The sequence below is a fragment of the Cryptotermes secundus genome, unplaced genomic scaffold, assembly GCF_002891405.2.
Source record: "Cryptotermes secundus unplaced genomic scaffold, Csec_1.0 scaffold545, whole genome shotgun sequence".
Classification (NCBI taxonomy): Eukaryota; Metazoa; Arthropoda; class Insecta; order Blattodea; family Kalotermitidae; genus Cryptotermes; species Cryptotermes secundus.
Window position 1 is genome coordinate 1326249 of NW_019737089.1, and position 21693 is coordinate 1347941.

Genomic DNA, 21693 nt, shown 5'->3' on the forward strand with positions numbered 1-21693 from the left:
CTCTGTGTACATCCTATCCTAACTACCTTGGTCTGTTTACACCCTTATTTACATTATAGAAATGCCGACGTTCTGTCGGGTTTACATAGTATCAGCTTGTTAAGTAGTTCTCCTTTCATTCTAATCTCCCACCTAGGGAGTATGGCTTGAGACTGTCACTTCCCTTCATTTTCTACCCTCTTGGCGTAGTCTCTACCCTAGCCTGTTCAAACTCGCAGGGCCTACTGGAGATTGCACTGTCACCATTTCACCAACAACAGTGAAGTTTAAGTAACATGGCTAGTATGAGCAAATTGACTTACTTGAGATAGAGATGCAGGCATACACCACCAACTACCATCTTGTTGAATCCATGCCTAACAGAGCCTTCGGCTGCTTGTCGAATATTACGTTTTTTTGATCAGTCCGCCATTGTCTTTTTTTCTCTCTCTTTATACTATAAAACTGCTAATGCAGCTGCTTCCCCAAAAGTAAAGCTACCTCCTCCTTTTTTGCCCTCAAATTATGAGTGGTGGGTTCCCATTGGCTAACCCCCTTTTGTCATGGATGAATACACGGCGCCTCATCCTTGTGTAATTGGGAACTTCATTCGCTCCAGTGGCCTAGTAAAGCGATCCGTCTGATGTGCGTTTACGCAGTGATGCCGACTAAGTACATTCTTGACCTAGTTACACAGGCTATGTGTTGCCATCCTTACCCTGATTGTTGTGAAAACTCTTAACATTCGTTGTAACATTTGGGCAAATGCCTCAAATTTCCCTTTTTGAAATTTGTGGCATAACAGGTGGTATAGGCTGTTTCAGAATCAACTGTACACTGAGCTGGGCAAGACATGACTCAGTTTATCTCTATAGAAGAAGAAGAGATTTCATTTTAAGTACTTTTCAGGAGTAATTCCTGTTAGCGGCAGACAGAAGTTGTACATTTTTGTGCCTGTGAAAGGAGGCATGTTTCACAGAAAATGTTATTTTCACTGTCATAAATCTGACCGACACTTTGCACCTATACATGAGGAAATGGTGCTTAACTTTGAAAATATTCAAGGATTTGTGGCATTTGTTTATGAAGTGTTTTGGTGGTTGGTTTGTATACTATCTAAAATGAAAGCAGCCAGGGAGTGAAAATCACCTGTTTTCACCTTCACGGTTCTTCTCTAGCATGCATTTTTTCCATCTTGTTCATGTTGTTTCTGGATTCATCAGTCAGGAATGTTAACAAAGGTGAATCTGGGGATCACATGAAGGTGCACGTGTGACTTGACAGGTAGTGAAAACATGACAAAAAACCCAATGAACATCTTGAAGTCAATGAAATCAGCTTCAGGACGTTTTAACATGAATAGCAGTTATATTAATTCTTAAAACTCTATTTATAAAATGCCTTTTGTTTTTAAGTTGAATTCTTAAACTCTGTTTATAACATGCATTTCATACAGTAATGAAAAAAGGAAAGCCATACTTTTCTCTTCATAGATAGCTGTAGAATTTTGTGCTGTCTGATCCCCTAGCATTCCCAACTTAAAATAAAGTTACATGTTACAACTTAATTATGTGCATAAAGAAATACATATTTATAAATTTAAGGCTAGTATTTTGAGACCTCAGAAATGTATTCCTTCAGGCATAGTATGCTGAGACTTCGGAAGGATTATTCAATTTCCGTTAAAGTCAGATTAATTTGAGCTTTGTACTTTGATTAGGGGTAATGTTGGAGCAATTTAAGAACAGTAAATCTTATCCTAAAATTGTGTTGTTTTTAGAGCTGGAAATATGAATAAATCAGCAACCATTACACGTAAAGGTTTAAAAAACTGGTGTGGTAACTTACCTCTGTGATTGGTTGTACATGATGCCCATTTAAAATACAAATTGATATTCAGCAGGAAAGGTAAGATGGAATGAATGAGTTACTTGCATAGTTACAGACGTTATGGCTTTCCTTTGTGATATCATGAATATGGAACTGCATCCACAACTTTCCTGCTTTAGTACAGAAGTGGCATCGCATATATTTTTATGATTTTTTTTTTTTTGAATTTAGTCTGTACATGAAAGAAGAGATCCTGTATAAGACTAGCAATGTACGAATGATCAAGAGCAATCACTTACTAGCATTATACAGGATGATTCATGACTTACTCTCCTAACTTAGGAGCTTATCCCCAGGACCGTTCTTAGTTGGGAAAGTCATACAAACAGGTATGATTCGCAATAGTTATGGAGCAATGGGTATTTGAAATTCTGCACTCGTTTGGATGTGACATTAATTTTATGTTGGCATATGATTGCATGGACTGCCTCTGTGGTCTTATGGTCAGAGTTTCTGGCTACAGATCCAGAGATCCTGGGCTTGACTCCCAGAGCTACTGGATTTTGTGAGAAGTAGTGGTTCTGGAACGGGGTCCACTCAGCCTCGTGAGGATAATTGAGGAGCTCTTTCAAGGAAATAGCTGCTCCAGTCTAGAAAACCGAGATTAACGGCCATGGGGATCCATTGTGCTGACCACTTGACACCCTCTATCCGCAAAAGTTGACACTAACTTCGCTGACAAGCAGCAGTTGCTCGGTTGGTATAGTTCACTTGCAGATTACAGGCCATGGAGTTATGATTGCATGACCTTGAACTGTACCACCAGATGTGGAGGTATGACTTATAGCGTGCTGTTTATGTTTTGTATGTAATTATGCCTTTTATAGTTTCAAATGCTGAATATGAAAATATGTTGTACATGTACATATACAGATTTTGCATTGGGAATACATATGTCTTTGAATACCAGCAGCAGTTTTCAGATGGAAGAATTCTGAATTGTTATTTAGCAACATCTTCCAGAGACTGGGATATAGTGGTTTATTTGATAGCACTTTAATGCAGCAGAATGTCTCATGTGGTAGAATATGCCAGAAGATTATAAGTAGAGTCCTGATATTAGCATGTGAAGGATTTCCAGGCATCTTCATGTTCCCCAGAAGAGAGTATGGAGAATCTTATAAGGACATGCGTCCATGCCGTGTACACTGCAGTCAGCATCTTGAACCGGGGGTTCATGCCCAGTGGCTGGAATTTTATACTGATATGTTGGGATTTTGGACTTTATCCATCATCCTGGTTTTTAAGATAACAAATAAAAACACGACGTTTCGGAAACTGGATCTGTTTCCGTCCTCAGGTGAAGGAAAACACCTATTCAGTTGGGTCCCTTAGCTAGCTAAGCTAGCTAGCTCTTTCTAAGGCTATAAGTAACTTGAAAAAAGCAAGAACTGAAAGAATTAAGTATAGAAATTTAGAGATTACATAATTTAGGCAAAAAATAAAATTGTCTTTTCGGTCTTATTTTCTTGTCACCAAGCCTGTAAGAAAGAATGGGTTTCTGTAAATTTTGATACAAGTTTTATGCATGAAGAGCTTTGTGGTCTGGAACTATATAACATTATGTAAAACAGCATGCATACCTTTTTGCAGTTAGCACGTGTGTTTAAGGAAACATTCTCCATGCAGCCTCTTGTTGCATCTGGTGCATACTGTTCTGGCTGTCTTCCTCCTCTCTTTTGTGCTGCATTGCGACTCTTTCTCTTGGGGAGTTTTCTGAGTCCTTGTGGTCCCTGAGGATCGTTTGTCCCAGCATTGTCCTTCAGCAGCAACCTCCTCCCCCAAGCTCTTGATTATGGACACAGTGTAGTTCTACTTGGATTTCAGTTTGCCTGGTCCCCTGTAGTTTTCCTTGTAGAGAATGTACTTGTCAACACCATTCTGGCTATGATGTTGAAAGCTACCTTTTTCCCATAATGCACTCTCTGCCTTTCATTCAAATAAATGTACAGCATCATGTCTGAAAAGTCGATGCTGCCCCAGCAAACTTCTGTGGATTACAGGCGGGAAACTAGTTCTGGTTGAACATGAAGGATGTGACGATTTCTGCTTTTATTTGTTGATTGCCACCATGTCTTCCCTATACTTCTTCTGGGCCTGTGGCATGGCTGGAGATAAGAATAACAGATTTTTTTTGTGATTTCTTAATGTGGAAAACACATACAAGAAGGGGACCACATCTGCAATACATTTTTTGTCCAACTGCAGATTTGTTCTTCAACTGCTGGGGTAAAAGTTTCCTATTCCTCCTAACAGCTTAGCTGATGGAGATGACAGACAAGTGGAACAGACATGAAATAGTTTTTGACGAAGACAGGGTAGCCTTTGTTGAGGTACCTTCCAATCTCAAGCAGTTTTTTCACAACAGTGTACCCCAGGCCATTCTTTTTATGTCCTTGTCTTCCTCAGACCTGGCACCTCTGTATGCAGAGAACCCCAGGCAGTAGTTGAACACATAGTCATGCAACATCCAAAATCTGATTCCCCAGTGGTGGTGGTACTTGTTGGGCAAATACTGCATGAGACTGGTTTTGTTTTTGGTACCTACCATGCTTTCATAGATGCTGATTTCTTGATGAGTGGTGTAGTGATGCCTGAATACCCTGTTTGCATGGCCCACAAGGGGTTGCTACCTTGCACAGGGGTAACGTTCCATTAATGATAAATCCCTGAATGCTGAGAATCAGACCTGTGTTTATATGACATTTCTTGCTGGGAGTGATTTGGGTATAAGCTCCTGAAGATCAGGTTGTGAGTCATCCTGTGAGAAAAAAATATGTTGCCATTAATATTTTGTTTTGACAGCATCATAGGCTGTTATAAATTCATGTCAGTTATACAAGAATATGAGGAATTTGGGAGGACTGCACAGGCAATTCAGGGAAATCTGACTGAATCTCTAGTTGTAGGCAAAGTCTGTACAGTCAGGGAAGACAAGGAATACCTGTTGAAGACACACCAGAATAAGGACTGAATAGAAATCGGGACTTCCTCATGTATTGTCTGTTCCACAATATGAGAAATACCACATTACTAAAAGACATGGCTAATGGAAATCTGGTTTGAGTATCACACCCTAAGAAACTACCAGGAAGTGTAAGTTTCCTTTATTTCTGTATATGTATTAAATTATGATACTACAAGTACAAATTATGGCAAAATAAACTTCCTTGACCATATATTGGAAAAGTTTCAATTTAGGACTTAGGGTTTGGTAACAGGCAGTGAGTGACTTATACGCATGAAATGTGTTCAGTGGTGTATAAATACCAGGGATTAAATTACATGTTTCAGTGGTGGTATGTTAATATGGAGGCCATATCAAAAGTAATATTTAATTTATTGTTACAGGAATGCCTTGGGTGCTTCAGAACATGGGCTAATATCACAGCAAGGAAAGACATGTGAGGCAAGTTAAAATAATAAGGAAAATTCTAATGTTACACCATCACTCACTCACTCACTCATGGAGCTGAGCCCTTCTTGAAAAGCTGCCAATTGTGCAGCTACTCAAGAACTTCCTAGCATATTATCGAACCTGAAGGTTCATTACCATGTTCACAAGAGCCCTCCACTGGTCCCTATCCTGAGCCTGATCAATCCAATTCATACCATCCCATCCTATCTCTCTAAGATCCATTTTACTGTTGTCAACACACCTATGCCTATGCCTTGGTCTTCCCAGTGATCTCTATCCATCTGGCCTTTCCACCTATATCCTATATGCATTCCTCCTCTCCATCCATGCTACATGCCCTGCCCATCTCATCCTCCTTGACTTGATCGTTCTAATTATATTTGGAGAAGAATACAAGTTATGAAGCTGCTCATTATGAAGTCTTCTCTAGCCTCCTGTCATTTCATCTCTCTTTGATCCAAATATTCTCCTCAACACCCTGTTCTCAAACACCCTCAGTCTGTGTTCCTCCCTTAATGTCAGAAACCAAATTTCACACCCATACAGAACCAGAGGCAAAATTATAGTTTTCTGTATTTTAATTTTTATGTTTTTAGGCAGCAGACAAGAAGACAAAAGGTTTTGGACTGAAAGGTAGCAAGCGTTACCCAAGTTCAATCTCCTCTTAATTTCTTCCTGGCTCAAGTTTTATGCACTGCACATAAACACTTTCAAATCTGACAGTACTGCATTTGATGCAACAATATTAAATATCTTACACGAAACTCTAAATTATGCCTTCCATTTGAGAGTTTTGGAAGTTTGACTTATGCTGGAATTTTGATAAAGAGCACGCTGAAGCAATTGTGGTTTTTATAAGGTTTCAGCTTATTTTCTTCATAAATTAGGTTTTGTAAGTGTTTACATCAGTATGATATGAATCCAGTAACTCTTATTAAGTCTTCAGTTTTATTCTCAAATACAGCTCTCATAATTTTGATTAATTGCCACCCATTTAGAGAGTGTATTCTCCAAAATAATAGAGTATAGTCCAGGTTTAAAAGTGAGTCTGTCAGGAGACTTTGATTCTTATTAACATGGCAGAAATTTAATGTTTGATGTCCAGAGTTTCTGATTGTTCTTTTTACATGTTTACTTAAGTGTAAGAAATTGAATGAGTATCATTAGAGCTGAGCCAATAAAGGGCCATTTCCTAGTAGAATGGTTCTGTGATTCTCTTCAAGAGGTACTTTGCATTTTCCTTAAAGTTAATGCAGATGGAGCATGTAGCTAATTACTTATCTTGTAGATATGTTGTTTGTTTCATAAATTATGTAATGGTTTCTTACTTGCACAAATAATGCATACATTGTCACATACTTTCATTTCATGCACTCTGTTCACATTTATGACATGGTGCTTAGGAAGGATTAAAGTTTTACCTTTGTCTTAAAAGGAAATGTAATGTGCTTATTTCAGGATGATCAAGTTAAATCTAACAAAGGCAACTCTGTTCCACAAAGCATGGTAGGAGCTGCAGAAATGCATGATGGAAGGTAATTATCTTTCATAGTCTTTTTTGAATTTGTGATGTGCTTTAAATTTTCTGTACTTCGTACATCCCTGAGCAAGCAGGTGTGGGTGACATATATGGGGAAGGAGAGAAAACTCAGTGTGAATCTTCATCAGGAAACCAACTGTTCTAAGAGAGAAATTATATGGTGCCTTCACATAGTCTGTATTTACTACTTCTATCTGAGTCCTTCCAAAGACATCACAGTCCACACACTTAATTTAATTATCCTGTTATCAGTTGATATAGAATGATTAATCTCTGAATCAGTGTTATATCATTGAATGATGAAAAAATATTTGTTTCTTTTTCACCATCTATTTTTTAAAGTTATTTGCATGCGTTGTTTCCCAGTGTTGAATTGGAACATATGGAAGTAGAAAATATACCAACAGTATGTACTGAAAATTTTAGTCAGTGGGGGGCTGGTATTTTGTAATTAAGATTTTCATGAATGGTATGTTCTTATAGCAAAGATGTGAAAGTTAAGTGCATTACAATTGGTTTGAAATGTTATTTTTGTTACTTCATACATGGATCGAATGATAAGTAAGAATCAGTGTTCAATCTATCTCTGCTTTATTAAGACTGACTTCTGATACACAAGGGTGTTTTATATATATTCACACATATAACTATGGTAACACACAACAATAGAGAGATTCTGTTTTTACACACATAACAGTAGAGAAATTAGGAACAGCGCATGTAGTGCAGTCTGTTATTAAAATTGTTTACTACAACATTGCCACCTATAGCATTATATTTTAACATTAGAGAGTTGCCAACATAACACTCCCCCTTAAACAATTTTGGGAGTTTAAAAAATACTTATTCATTAATCAGTATAAAAATTATTATTATTATTTAGAACATCATTTGGAAACATTCTTAGCACAATCCAAGTGAATTAATAAAATCAATATGTTTCCATACATTTAAACCTTTTGTCAACTATCAGCAACTAATTGATTTCCAGGAATGTAATTTACAATTGTAATGTATTTACAATTGAGTTCACAGGTAACAAATTTGTAGACAATTTTGGTACATGCAATACATCTGAGATATGGCTAAAATTGTCATTCACAAGTTTTACATCACCAAAACCTGCACTAGTTAACACGTTATCATCAGCAAGACTTATCTCATGTTCCTTAGAATCATATGTTTTATAATTTTGCAAAACAGTCTTATTTCCGGTCATATGGTGTGAAGCACCAGAGTCTATTACCCACGTATCATCCTTAATTTTAACATGATAGGCAGATACCACATACATGGATTTTTTACTGGTCTTATTTTTCCATTTATTTTCATTATACCTTTGATCGGATCCTTCTTTATTTTCATCAGTACTATTAACTGATTTAGAAGACTGATTGCCCTTAAATTTTTGGTTGTGTTGATTGTTGTGAATATTATTATTTGCCTTATCCATATCTTTAAACCAACAGTTTTTGTTTATATGGCCTAGCTTACCACAAATTTGACATTTTGATGGTTTACGTTTAACCTTATCTCTGGAAAGAAAGGCTGAATCTGAATTTGAATTTTTACCAAATTCAGTATCTTGCAATAGCTTAGATTTAATGAGCTCAATGTCAAAGTTACGTTGGAATTTTCAAGTGCCGTACGCATGGGATAATACGCTTTAGTTAAACCCTTTAACATTAAAGCGGTTAATACCTCATCTTCTATTTTCTTGCCTATTGAGACTAATCTACGATTTATTGACATGAAGGCATTAACATATTCCTGCATACTTTTATAGTCCTCAAGTCTCAAAAGCACAAATCAGTTAAAATACTTATCCAAATATTGACATCCTGATCTTTGAATGTTCTTTCCAGCGTGTCACAGGCTTCCTTTGCTGTAGTTGTCTGGACAATGTAAGATTTAACTTGGGGCTCCAATGTCGGACAAATGATGGCTCTGGCTTTCTCGTCCTTTTGTTTCTTGAGGGATGCAGGAGTTGTATCTTCAGCAGCATATCCACTGACTGCTGCCCACACAGTTTCAAACACTAGACCATTTTGAATATCAAAGCACCATTCTCTATAATTTTCGCATCCTTTGAGCTTATCAGTATTCGCGAAGGGCTTTGAAGTGGCCATGATGAAACTTGTCTCTTTGTCTTGGTGGTGGCATCAGTCCAAGGGATCACTTTTAAATAACATTTTCACTTTTTACTATTTATACTTATCAATAATATGATTTTGGGCCCAACCTGTTATTTTTTTTACTTCCTACGTGGATCGAATGATAAGTAAGAATCAGTGTTCAGTCTATCCCTGCTTTATTAAGACTCACTTCTGATACACAAAGACGTTTTATATATAGTCACACACATAACTATGGTAACACACAGCAATAGAGAGATTCTATTTTTACACACATAACAGTAGAGAAATTAGGAACAGCGCATGTAGCGCAGTCTGTTATTAAAATTGTTTACTACAACATTGCCACCTATAGCATTATATTTTAACATTAGAGAGTTGCCAACATAACAAGAAATGCAGTCCATTTCAGGGAAGCAAGAAATGTGTGGAATTTTGTAGGGGAACCTCTTGAATAGTGGCCAACTGGAAGGTATAATAATATATAAATGGATATTGAGGCTGCGATTTGCATTGAACTGACTTCAGATCAGTCTGATTGTGGACTTCGGTTGGTAGTGGTGGTAAACTTTTGGCTTTATTTCCCAAACACAGTAAAATTTGCTTATAACAGAATTCCACGGGACCCAACGACTTTATACTTCAGACAGCTTTCTGTTTAATACAAGTAAAGTGCAGCCTCATTACGAGAATTTATACATTTTTTAAAAATGCTCATTTCAAAGGAAACAGAAGGTGATTGAAACGGGTAAACTGCAGTTCTGTACAATATAGCATCAAGGATTGAATAATAATGCAGGTACCATAATGTTTTTCTTCTTTGGATAGATTGTCATGAGGATTTGAATATATCTGTGAATAATTGAACACGCTCATTGTTGGTAGCATTATCTGAATCATAGAGCTTTCCTTAAAATATGTAACCTCCTGATACATGAACACATCCATTAACCACATTGAGCAGAATGCTCAGTGCCATCGAAAAACCACTGTCCAAGTAACAGAATGTTCTCCAAAAGCCTCACAAAACATTTCAAGGGTTTAAGTAGCAGATTTACTGAACTTTGCGCAAAACATGATGCAGACATGTTGCTCAATTTTGCCATACATCACAGGCAAAATGAAACACAAAGTTGAAAAGCACTTGTATAAAAACAGTGCATGTTCACAGTGCAGTGTCACGTGGCGGACTGATGCAATACATTTGTGGAAGTGTGACCTTGGCCTCCCCTTTCATTTTCTTTCACTGAGGCAGTTACAACAATAACGGCCTAGGAACTTTCTGTTAGCACCTTGTAAAATGGTTCATTCCTGTAGACCTGACGAATGGCAGGATCAACTCAGCCTGAATCCTCCCATCCTACTTCTTTAAGATTCATTTTAACATCCTCCCATTTAAGCTTAGGCTTTTGTAGCGGACTCCTTTCTGCAGATTTTTCTGCAAGAATTTTTTTCACATTGTATGTCCTATGACTTGATCATTCTAATAACATGTGGTGAAGAATATAAATTGTGAAGCTCCTCATTATGCAGTTTTCCCAGCCTTCTGTTGCTTCAATACCTCTGATGTTCAAATATTCTTCTCAGCACCCTATTTTCAAACACCCCTAGTCTGTGTTCTTCCCAAAATATGAGACCAAATTTTAAACCCATGGTAAACTACAGGCAAAATTATAGTTTATCTTTACAGTTTTAGACAGCAGATAAAAATACAAAGGATTCTAAACTGAATGGTCACACGCATTCCCTGAGTTCAGTCAACTTATAATTTCTTCATCTATTTACATCCTCTGGTGAAAGGTTGGGGAGGCACAGGCTCACTTGTGTCTGAGAGATAGAGCTCATCTCACTCACTAGACAACGTGTGGTGTCAGGTTGTCTAGTGATTGAGATTAGCTCTGTGTAATAGACCCAGCTGAGAAAGCTCCCTCACATTTGTTCATTATCGGAAGGAAACATACAGTTTCTAAAACATTATGTTCTTGGAATGTCTGGAAACTTAGTAATTCCAAATGAAACTCAAGAATGGTTGTATGACAACTAGTAAGAGTCAGCACATAAAAGTATTACAGTAGAACTGAGTGTTGAGACTATCTTCACATTGGACCCAGTTCAGTATGTGTGTGGCTTGCAAAGTTGTAGAAGCTTCCCTGACTACATTGTTATTAAGTTTAGATCTAAATTGCAGTTAGCTTGGCTGTGGAGTTGGTTGTGTAGAAAGAAGGTAAAATCTAATTACGTTTTGTCATATTGGGATGATAATGGGGGCATTGGAAGCTAATTTCTTCTGGTTAGGTGTATGAAGGATTAGCTGTGGTTGCAAATGTACTTTACCAGCAGACTTCTTTGTTAATTCACAAAATAAGGGTAGAAATTGGTCTCAAAGTACAGGCCCTCTGTGTGACCCATAGAGGGTATTTTAGCTTATAATGGAATCAGAACTATAGTTCTGTCAAGGAACATACTGTGCTTGTTTTGTATTGTGTATTTTTTTAATACTGTTCCAGTCAACAGACTGCTCCTCAAACAATAGAAGAACCTCTGGCTGGGCCTTCGACTAGTGGAGTTGAGAAAATGATACCTGAAATTTCGCAGAATGATATCAAGCCTGTTGGAATGCATAAGTCTAGCAGTATTGGACTTAAAAGAACCATTGGCAAGTTTATATGTAAACACTGTGGCAATATCTTTGAGACATTTGTAGAATTTGAAGTCCATGTTAAAACACACATTAGTGAGAAACCATTTACTTGTCCATGTGGTAGAAGCTACATGCACAAAGGACATCTCAAGGAACATATGTTAACTCACACTGACCGGAAGCCACATATATGCTCAGAGTGTGGTAAGAGTTTCGCACACAAGGGAGACCTTACCATACACATGAGAATTCACACTGGTGAAAAGCCGTACTCATGCACAGAATGCGGGAAGAGTTTTGTTCAAGGAGGACAATTAAAAATGCATATGAGGACACACACAGGTGAAAAACCATATAGTTGTTCTGTTTGTGGTAAAAGTTTTGTGCAGAAGCATAACATGTTAGATCACATGTTCCTACATACTGGAGAAAAGCCATATAGTTGTACTTTATGTGGTAGAAGTTTTGTTCAAGGATGTCATCTGAAAGATCACATGAAGACTCATAGTGGGGAGAAACCACATTCATGTAGTTTTTGTGGAAAAAGTTTCTTGCAAAATAGTGATTTGAGGGTTCATGTGAGGGGACATACAGGTGAGAAACCGTTTAGCTGTACTCAGTGTGGGAAGAATTTTGCTCGCAGTGGGGTTCTGAAGCGGCACATGCTGACTCATACTGGGGAAAAACCATACAAGTGCTCCCTTTGTGGTAAACAATATACCCAAAGCAGCAAGCTTAAGCGCCACATGATGATATTGCATAATAAGAAGGAAATTACTTCTGAGACTCCGAAGGTTATTCTTCTGCCCAGTTTGTGCAACAGAGAAGAAATACAGCATGAAGATAGTAATGGAGAGAGTGTAATCCCTGATAGGAAAGATAGCATAAGTAAAGAATGTATATTGCCTCATTGACATTATAATTTATTCAGCAGTGTGTTAAGAAGCAAACAGTAATGGCCCATTTATTAGGATGTGTGCCTTGTTATTAGGTTTTTATTCCATATGTGTTATGTTATTTTATATCAGTATTTGATCATAGAGAACAGTTGGGATAGCATATTCAGTATAGCAGCTAGCAATGGGCTGGACAACTGAGGGGTCGGAGTTCAAGTCCCAGTAGGGTCAAGAATTTTCTCTTCTTCACATTGTTCAGACCAGCTCTGGGGTCCACCCAACCTCCTCTCCAATGGGTACCAGGGGCTCTTTCCCCGGTGGGTAAAGTGGCCAGGACGTGAAGCTGACCACACCTCCAGCTAGTGCCAAGGTCAAGAAAATGTGGATCTGTGTTCCACCCCCTCATATGCCTTCATGGCATAGTGCTTAATTAGTTAAGCACAGGAACAACTTTACCTTTATTTGATTATAGAAATGTGTTCTAATGAGTAGACTGAACTGAGAGAAATCTTTCTGTGTCTTACACATATTAATTCATGTGATACTGTGAATAAACTTATATAATATTAATAATTTTACTGATTTTACCCATGACATGATTCTCTCCTATTTCTGGGTCATCTTCAGGTGACATAAACTCTTAAACATCAATTATCTGAATCCTCATTCCATACATTCTAATGGAACATGGGTACCTGGGTCATAAGTGTTATCCAGTTGGATATTTATCAAATGGTCAGATAGTGAAATATGTAAGTATAAATGTGAGAACATGGAAAGCAATAAAGTTACTTAAAATGTAATGCACCATAAGTGTGAGAATGTGGATAAGATGTCTATAAATACACCTGGGGTGCATACTTTGTGTATACATATTGTTCATTTGTTGTTTCATTTCCTGTTTAATGGGCGTGAAATTATTATAATATTTTCACAAATCTACACATTGCAAATCACTACTGCAAGCACCAAGTCATCTGTATCTTCACTAGTCATTATGTGGTAGCCGTTTTTAACAGTGCAACTCAAGGCTGTAGACTGGTAACTGCTGACTCATGATGTGCATGGCCTATTGTTCCTTGTTATATAGCCTTGACACTGAAAACGCTGCTTCCAAGTATATCTCCATTGTTGAGTGATGAGTTAAGGGGTCTGTTGTGTAGCGATGACCTGGGTATTATTGATGTGGGAGTGTGTTTTGGTTGCTATGGAAATGTTTGCTGCCCATTGCCTAGCAGTGAATGCCTTCTCTGAGATTGCTGCTCCATCTTTCAACCATCATGTCACAATATTAACACTTTGCGGACTGGTGGCATATTATTATGACTTTAGGACACGTTATGTTGAAACACACTATACCTTGCACTGGCACCAGGCAGATGCATGACTGGTGCATGATAGACTGCTTGAATGTTTGCTTCGTAGTCAGTAATATGACCCCGCTGTTTATGACCCAACTGTTTTCCTTTCTCACTCCAAAAGAAAATGCCTTTGTTCATCTTCCAGCTGCATGCACCAGGCAGGAAGTTACTAGTGCAAAATGGATCAAGGTTGGAAGAGGTTGAGGTACGTTTTCTCGGAAAACAAGAAGTATCTGACTTGTTCTCCGACAAGTGTGATAGTGACTCTGATAGTGAGGGTGGCAGGGGTGAACAAAAATTGTGGCCACAGACAGTGAACATGTTTCCACCCAGTCTAGTGATTCATGAGGAATATGCTGATTATGGCAAAGTTAATACTGACAGTTTTTATGTTCAGTATATTGGTTGAATTCTAAGTGATATATTGAAGTGATAGTGACTCTGATAGTGTGGCAGGGGCGAACAAAAAATTGTGGCCACAGACAGTGAACATGTTTCCACCCAGACTGGTGATTCATGAGGAATATGCTGCTTATGGCAAAGTTAAGAGTCCACAACCTCAGTTTTTATGATAATTGTGAAGAGTGAACATGCCAAAGGGAAGCAACTTATTCTTTGATGACTGTGATAGTGAGTGTGGCATGGGCGAACAAAAAATTGTGGCCACAGACAGTGAACATGTTTCCATGCAGACTGGTGATTCATGAGGAATATGCTGATTATGGCAAAGTTAAGAGTTCACAACCTCAGTTTTTATGATAATCGTGAAGAGTGAACATGCCAAGGGGAAGCATCCTCCTAGGCAGTGCTGTGTTTGCGCAGTAAACAACAAAAGGAGCATGACTGTCTACATGTGCAGTTTCTGTGTAATGCCACTTCACAAAGGGGAATGTTTCCAGAAATATCACACTCTCAAGCACTTCTAGGAGCATTGGTAAGTGTTCTCCAAAAATTTTAGTTCATAAAATTAATTAGGAGATTTTATATTAAATTTTAAAGTGAGCAGTGCACAAGTTAGGTAGTAGGTTTAAAAATGCTGGTCCCCAGGGTGATTTAAATATTTAAATTGCTGGTCCGCGAAGTGTTAAAATAACATTAAAGTAACACATATGAACTTTGTGAGTCTGTGTTATCATTGTAGCTTTGGTGACATGCCTAATGGTGCTTGTTGCTAGTCATCATATTTTGGTGTTGACTTTTGAAACTTTCTGTGTAGTGATTTAGTATCCCTTATGGTAGATATAGTTGATAGCTCAGTTGATGTAGTGCAGGGGTACAGACTGGATTATCGTGGTTTGATTCATGACAGGGCAAGAGATTTTTCTGTACTCCACAGCATCCAGATGGGCTCTGGGGCCCACCCATCCTCATATTCAGTGGATACTGGGGAATGTTTCCACTGGGATAAAATGGCTGGGGCATGAAGCTGACCACTCATCTCCATCTAGTGCTGAGGTCAAAAGTGGTGGAGCTATAGCTCCACTCATCCATACATTTCCATGACATAGTGCTTTATTGCCTTTCTAAGTGCTGGGATAACTATATGTTTTATGACGTAGTATTAGTGTGTTTGTATATGGTAAATTGCTTTTGGGACTATTTCTGTATCTGGTGTAACAGTTCCTCTGATTTGTGGTGTCCTGTAGTATTTTGATGTTTTGTATTAATATTTTATGTAATGTAGTTTGCTTGTTGTGTGGTGCAGTGTACGAGTATATACCACCTGAAGATGACCCAAAAATAGGGTCAGAGCATGTAGTGGGTAAGAATAACAACATTATTAATACTAGATGGTTGTGTTAATGGTATTATAAGAATTATACATGACAGAAAGTCACCATAAAATAAATTGATGTCTTTTCCACTTGTCAGCATCACAGTTGGTATATCTTTTTTGTTCATCTGTAGCAGTTACAGTTAGATCATGCCCAGATATAACCCAGATCTCATGTCCTCACCAAGCTGTCTCCAGTTGTATGTACCTCATGCGTCCAAGACCTTCCTTCATTCTACTTTTCAGTCTGTCTTGTCTCAACTCCACCATGTGTCTCACTCCACAGCCCATCCCCTCTCTCCAAGATGGGCTCCAGGCCTGCATGTTCTTTCACATTGTGTGGCAGCCCACAATTGGATGGTGACTGGCCAGAAAAGAATAAAAGAGAGATCTGTAGAGCCTCATCCTGCCCTATCACAGCTGAGACAGCTCAGAGTTCGTAAACATCTCACTTCATTGTGGGAGTGTGTGTGGTAGATGGAACACATGGATATCACAAAATAAAAAGGTCATGGTGACAAAATTAAAAAAAAGAAACACTGGAATTATTTCACAGACAGCTTTAAAGCCGAATCATTCATAAATATCCTTTCTTCCGCATTTATTTATAAAACCATAATTAAATAATTTCTTAAACAATCCCAAAACTGTAACATAGTTGTATAAGGGTGAGTCTGGAAGCAACCACAACTAATTTTTTTTTATTAAATAATACAATTATAGTGAGTATGAACAGTAGCATAATTTTTCCATATAGCCCCCGTCCTTTTCAACACACTTAGTGTAGGGGTCTGCCGACTTATGTATGCCCTCAGTAAAATGTTTTTGGTTGAGTAGAAAGCCATACATGCACTACAGTTCTAACTTCTTGGTCACTGGTGAAATAGCAGTCTCTCAAGGTGTCTTTGAGTGCACCAAATAGGTAGTAGCCAGGAGCAGCCAGATCAGAACTATATGGAGGATGCTTCACCACCTCAAAGTTCAGTAGGTGTGGGGAGCAGTGTGAGGATGGGCATATAGTTCAGTCTTACAGCACTTTTGACAGTAGTCCTTGACATTTAATTTGAATACCTGGTTTAAGTTGATCCTGAAGCATTTTTCTATAATGGATACTGTTTACTGTTGTGCCTCTCTCTTGGTAATGTTAAAAAATTAGCCCTTCTGCATACCAAAAAAAGTGTTAACATCAGTTATCCCATTGATGATTGAATTTTTTTATTTTTTTTTTTTACTGACAATGTTTCTGTTCTGTACTCTGGCATTTGCTTTCTGGAAAATGGTGGTGGATCCATGTCTCCTCCCCAGCGAATGCACGTCTCAAAAAAGTGTCACCTTCATTATAATAGTGGTTCAGTAGAGTTTGGCAGATTGTCAAATGGTTTCACTTGTCCTCACACGTGAATTGTTCTGGAACCCATCTTGCACAAACTTTATGAAAGCCAAGTCAGTCTTGGATACTTCCATCAGTAGAACCATGAATAATGCACAGATGATGCACCATTTGATTGATGGGCACTCATCGATTACCCAGAATCATGACATGGACTTATTCATTGTTTTCCTCTGTAGTGGGTATGGATGGATGTGCTGATCATTATTTATCAGTGAAATTTGTGCAACCATTCCTGAACATGGATATTCATTCGTACACACTTCATTGTGGTAAAGCATTAACTCAGCAAAGTTGGCCCAGAAACTGACTAGTGAGTAACACCAGTGCAAATAAGTAATAACGCCAGCCCCATTAAATGTGTCTGTATCTCTCATCTGACATTTTTCTTTTTGCCTGACTTGTATTCCAGTTCTATAAACCATATGTCCAATTTTATTTCAAGTCCAGTCCCCCACACTGTGTGGCCTCAGGTGGTCCTACTATGTGCATCCTTCTGGAATTGATGCTCAGAAACGATGCAGAAGAGAGTGATGTTACAATAAATTGATTAATCTCCTTTTCCACATGTCAGCAGCTCAATTAGGTACTCTGTCCATCTGTAGCAACTATATTTAGACCACCCAGGCAAACCCCAGACTATGGGTCCTATCCAAGCTCTCTCCAGGTGGCTACAGCTCACAAACCCAGTCCCAAAACTTTCCTCCTATTTCTTTTTCTTTTTTATTATTATTATTATTAATGGGGTGAGACTAAATCCACTTGGTACTGCGGCCACTACTGGTCTGTTGCATTAGTTTCAGATGATAGATGATGGTGATTGTGAAGCATTTGGTGGAATGAAGATCAGCAGGGTAAACTGAAGTACTGTGAGAAAATCTGTCTCAGTGCCACTTTGTCCATCACAAATCCTACATAACCTGACCCGGGCCACCATGGTGGAAAGCCAGTGACTAACCACCTGAGCTATGGCACGGACAACCTTTCTTCTAACTCAGCATCACAGTATGTCCTCGCACCACAGGCTATCCCAGTCATTCTACTCCATAGTTCATCTCCTCTCTTGAATAGGTGCCCCAAGCTAGCACATTAGTCTTCCTTTCATGCAAGCTCCTTCATACTCCATGGCACCCCGAAATTGGATGATGAAGGGTCCAAAATTTTTGCAGTATAGCAGTGTGTGTGTACATTTTTTTACTTTTTTTGTACCAGAGTTGATATTTATAAATTTAATTTTTTGTGTTACTCATGAAATGTTGTCTCCAGAACTGTATGTAAGGTATTGACAATTTTTTGTATTAATTAGCCATTTTGGAATTACATATACATAATGAAATTTACTGTTGTGGAATGTCTTATCTGCTTAATTAGGACCTTAAGTACTTTACTATTAGCATGTCTGAATCTGTTAAGAACTAATCCTAGACATGATAATCTCTTACAAATAGTTCTTCGTTGAAAAAGATTGAACTCCTTTGTTCTTTTTTGAACAGCTTTCAAAGTAATATTTAGTTTAAATAAAGAAAAGCAGTTATGTGTAAATATTTTGTAATTACTGTATCAGTCACATTTGCAGTACAGTTCATTCTAGTAGTTGGATAATATGAAGTTCATCACGACAGTCAAGGTGACTGATGAATGCACCTTGTCTGATACATATACACTCAACTCTCGATTATCTGGGGTCGGATAAACCGGTTTGCGGCGTAACCGGGCCTACTGGGCCTTTTTTGAGGCTTATATCTTTAATATTCATTCACTTTTGTTTCACATGGTGAGTTGTAACACTATTTTCACGCTAGTGTGAACCGAGCTCTGCATTTTTTGGTCCCATTATGCTAACACAATGTTCTAGGGTAGGGGTGAAAAAATGCAAGGATTTGTGGAAAGTTTCAAGGACATATACACTGCCCCAGTTAGTCTCTTTGTATCGATCTTCAAGTGCGTTGGCAAAATATCAGGGTGTAAAAGGAAATGTGTTGTGTTAAGTATTCACCAGAAACTCGTGTGAGCCGGGCTTTGAAATATTAAGCAGTGACGAAATCGTAAGTTCAGTGGGCGTGCAGCCAGAAGAGCGGGAAGAAAGTGAGAATGAGGAAGAGGTGGACAGTGCTGCTAGTAAGAAAATATCACATGGTGCTGCTCTTAATCATTTGGAATCCTTACTAGACTATCTTGAGAGTGCAGAGAACAGTTTATTAAGTGACAAACTAATATTACATAGGCTTTGTATGGATATCCATAAAAAGGGAAAATGCCGCGAAAAAGCAAACGACAATATTAAATTTTTTTAAGCGTTAAGTGTGAATATTCGTAAAAAGTGTTGGATGTTGTTGAACACTGTGATTGAAATAACTAATTCATACTTCAGTGTAATGTAAAAAAAAAGTATTAAATAGGCCATGAGATTACATAAAAATGAGGTTGAATAAATTTAAATACAGGTAGGCCTATAGTATTATGAAGGTACAGTATTACAGTACTACTTTTAATAAAATTTGTCTTAACCGGGTTCTCGATTAATCGTGATTTCCATCCCCACCATTATCCTGGATAATCAAGAGTTGAGTGTATTGAAATATATTGTATGCTCCTTAGTGGGGTCTGCATATATGCAGTTGACTGGACAGCTTTCAGTATCTTAATTTGATTTCATAACAACTTTAAGCACAAGAGATGTTATTAACAAAGCATTTTTAATAAATTAATTTAGCTTATGACTCATAACTGCAGAAAGTAGATATGTATAAATGTCTCTTAATTGAAATTGTTATGTCTTGTCAACATCTTTTTACCAGTATTTTGTACTGTTACAACCCTGATACTTGGTTTCCCAATGAGAACATGAAGTCAAACCTTATTAAGTGAGGTGTACTGTTTTCTGGGATGTGATGCTGTCTAGTCCAGTAGAAGTTGAACATTTTTGAGTAACACACTGTCTCAATCTTCAGGGTTGAAGATACACTAAGCAAGCAGCAAGCTGAGTCAGCTTCTACCAGGCTACATGCCATCACATCCCAGAAGATAGTACTCATCATAGTCACTTCTATGAAAACCTGAAATCCAGTATATGATTAAGTAACTTGTAGCATTTACTATTAGGACATTCTCTTGTTGAGGATAAGTAATTATGGGTTTAGGCATCACTTATGCAGGTCATTGGTGAAACAGTAGTGTTGCTGTTATCTGACTGTGCCCTAACCAGAATATTTGGTGTATCATGTGACATTGATGCAAGTATTTATGTGTTTACATGTCATGCCTTCATATCATGATATTGAAGCTAGAATATTTTTAGTGCAGGCTTCTGATAATACCTCTGTTATGTAGTCGGACAACCTGATTTTGTGCAAGTACTTTATCATAACATCAGAAAGCAGGGTAATGTGAGTTCATTTGTTTGCCTGGCTAACAAGTTGTTTGTTTGTTTAATCTGCTTTCATTTTGCAGCATTCAGATAAGCACAGTGTTTTATGGTTAGGTCTTATCTCGTTCTCCGTGTATTTATTCACATTCATGAAATTTAGTCCAAGTTGACTAGTGTTATGCTGCAAATTACAGCAGAAGTCATTGTAACACCTACAGTAATCACATCAGCTACAAATTTGACTGTTGAAAGCATGATAAGACACTGATTCGAGATCGTGAAGATTTACAAATCGCTTAGTTGTCTACAATGAATTTTGTAGTCTGGAAAAATTCTGGGCATCCTGGCAGCTGGTTACTGAAGGAAGTGACTGTTTTTCCCGTTATTGACATGTGAAGAGAAAGATACAGTATTCTAAATAAGCTTTGTAAACACTCTTTTTAAAGTTTATGCAGTAATACTACAATGGTGCACAGTCTCCTGCTTAGGAAGAATACTACAGTGCAATTCAGAGACATAGATTTCTGCTGCACAGCCAGCAGTGAGCAAACTGAACTGTAGGACAGTGAGATGAAAAAGATATTGACTGTGTGCCCTGACCTGATGGAAATAGATGGTGGAAGGCTAAGTGAAGAGTTCAGGCTTGTTGCTTGGCCTGGATAACAGTTCTGCATTCAGCTTTAAGTAGTGACTGTTTATTGCATTATTTTTATCTATAATGTAGACTGTAATGTTCATTTAAATCACACTGAAAAAACTGATCTTGTTTCATGTATAGGTTATTACAAGAGAATAATGTGCATATTTTTGTCATCGTAGGTTATTAAAACCTGTTGATAGTTATTTTTTTAAGTATTGTGGTGGGATGTTATGAAATATTTTCTCTATTTTTTTCTCTGCATCACTAACAGAATTATAGTATTGTTATAGAATGATAATTAAAATTTAATGTACTCTTTTTACATGCTGTAGAAATATGGGGGGAATCCTACAATAACTTAAATATTATGGTTTTATGTAAACTGTTTTGCTTCTTAAGTTTTCAATTTAAAATATTTAAACATCTTTCTAAATGACTACTGCTGGTACACTAGTGGCATATAACCTGATCATAATGGGGAACACTTCATCACGAATGTTTGCTGAAAACACTGAATCAAAATGTACCGTGAAAATGTGAGAAGTGAATGTGTTTAATTCTGTTCCAAATGAGAAACTAGTAATTTTGTTGCCATATGTTAGGAAATCCCACAAAATACATGTGTGTATGCGCGCTTGCCTTCACATGTGTGTAATGGTTGA

General features: G+C 37.7%; 1 protein-coding gene across 8 annotated transcripts in view; it reads left to right on the forward strand.

The window, feature by feature from the left end:
• The window catches only part of LOC111870088 (zinc finger protein OZF), a 39178-nt gene extending 26421 nt beyond the window's left edge, over positions 1-12757 (forward strand). For all 8 annotated transcript variants that reach the window (XM_023862070.2, XM_023862069.2, XM_023862074.1 and 5 more), the window contains 3 exons: positions 5221-5278; positions 6746-6822; positions 11470-12757. In XM_023862070.2, the coding sequence (XP_023717838.1) occupies positions 5221-5278; positions 6746-6822; positions 11470-12517 (1183 nt within the window). In that variant the 3' untranslated portion in view covers positions 12518-12757. The remainder of the gene's footprint in view (positions 1-5220; positions 5279-6745; positions 6823-11469) is intronic.
• The last annotated feature ends 8936 nt before the right edge of the window (positions 12758-21693 follow it).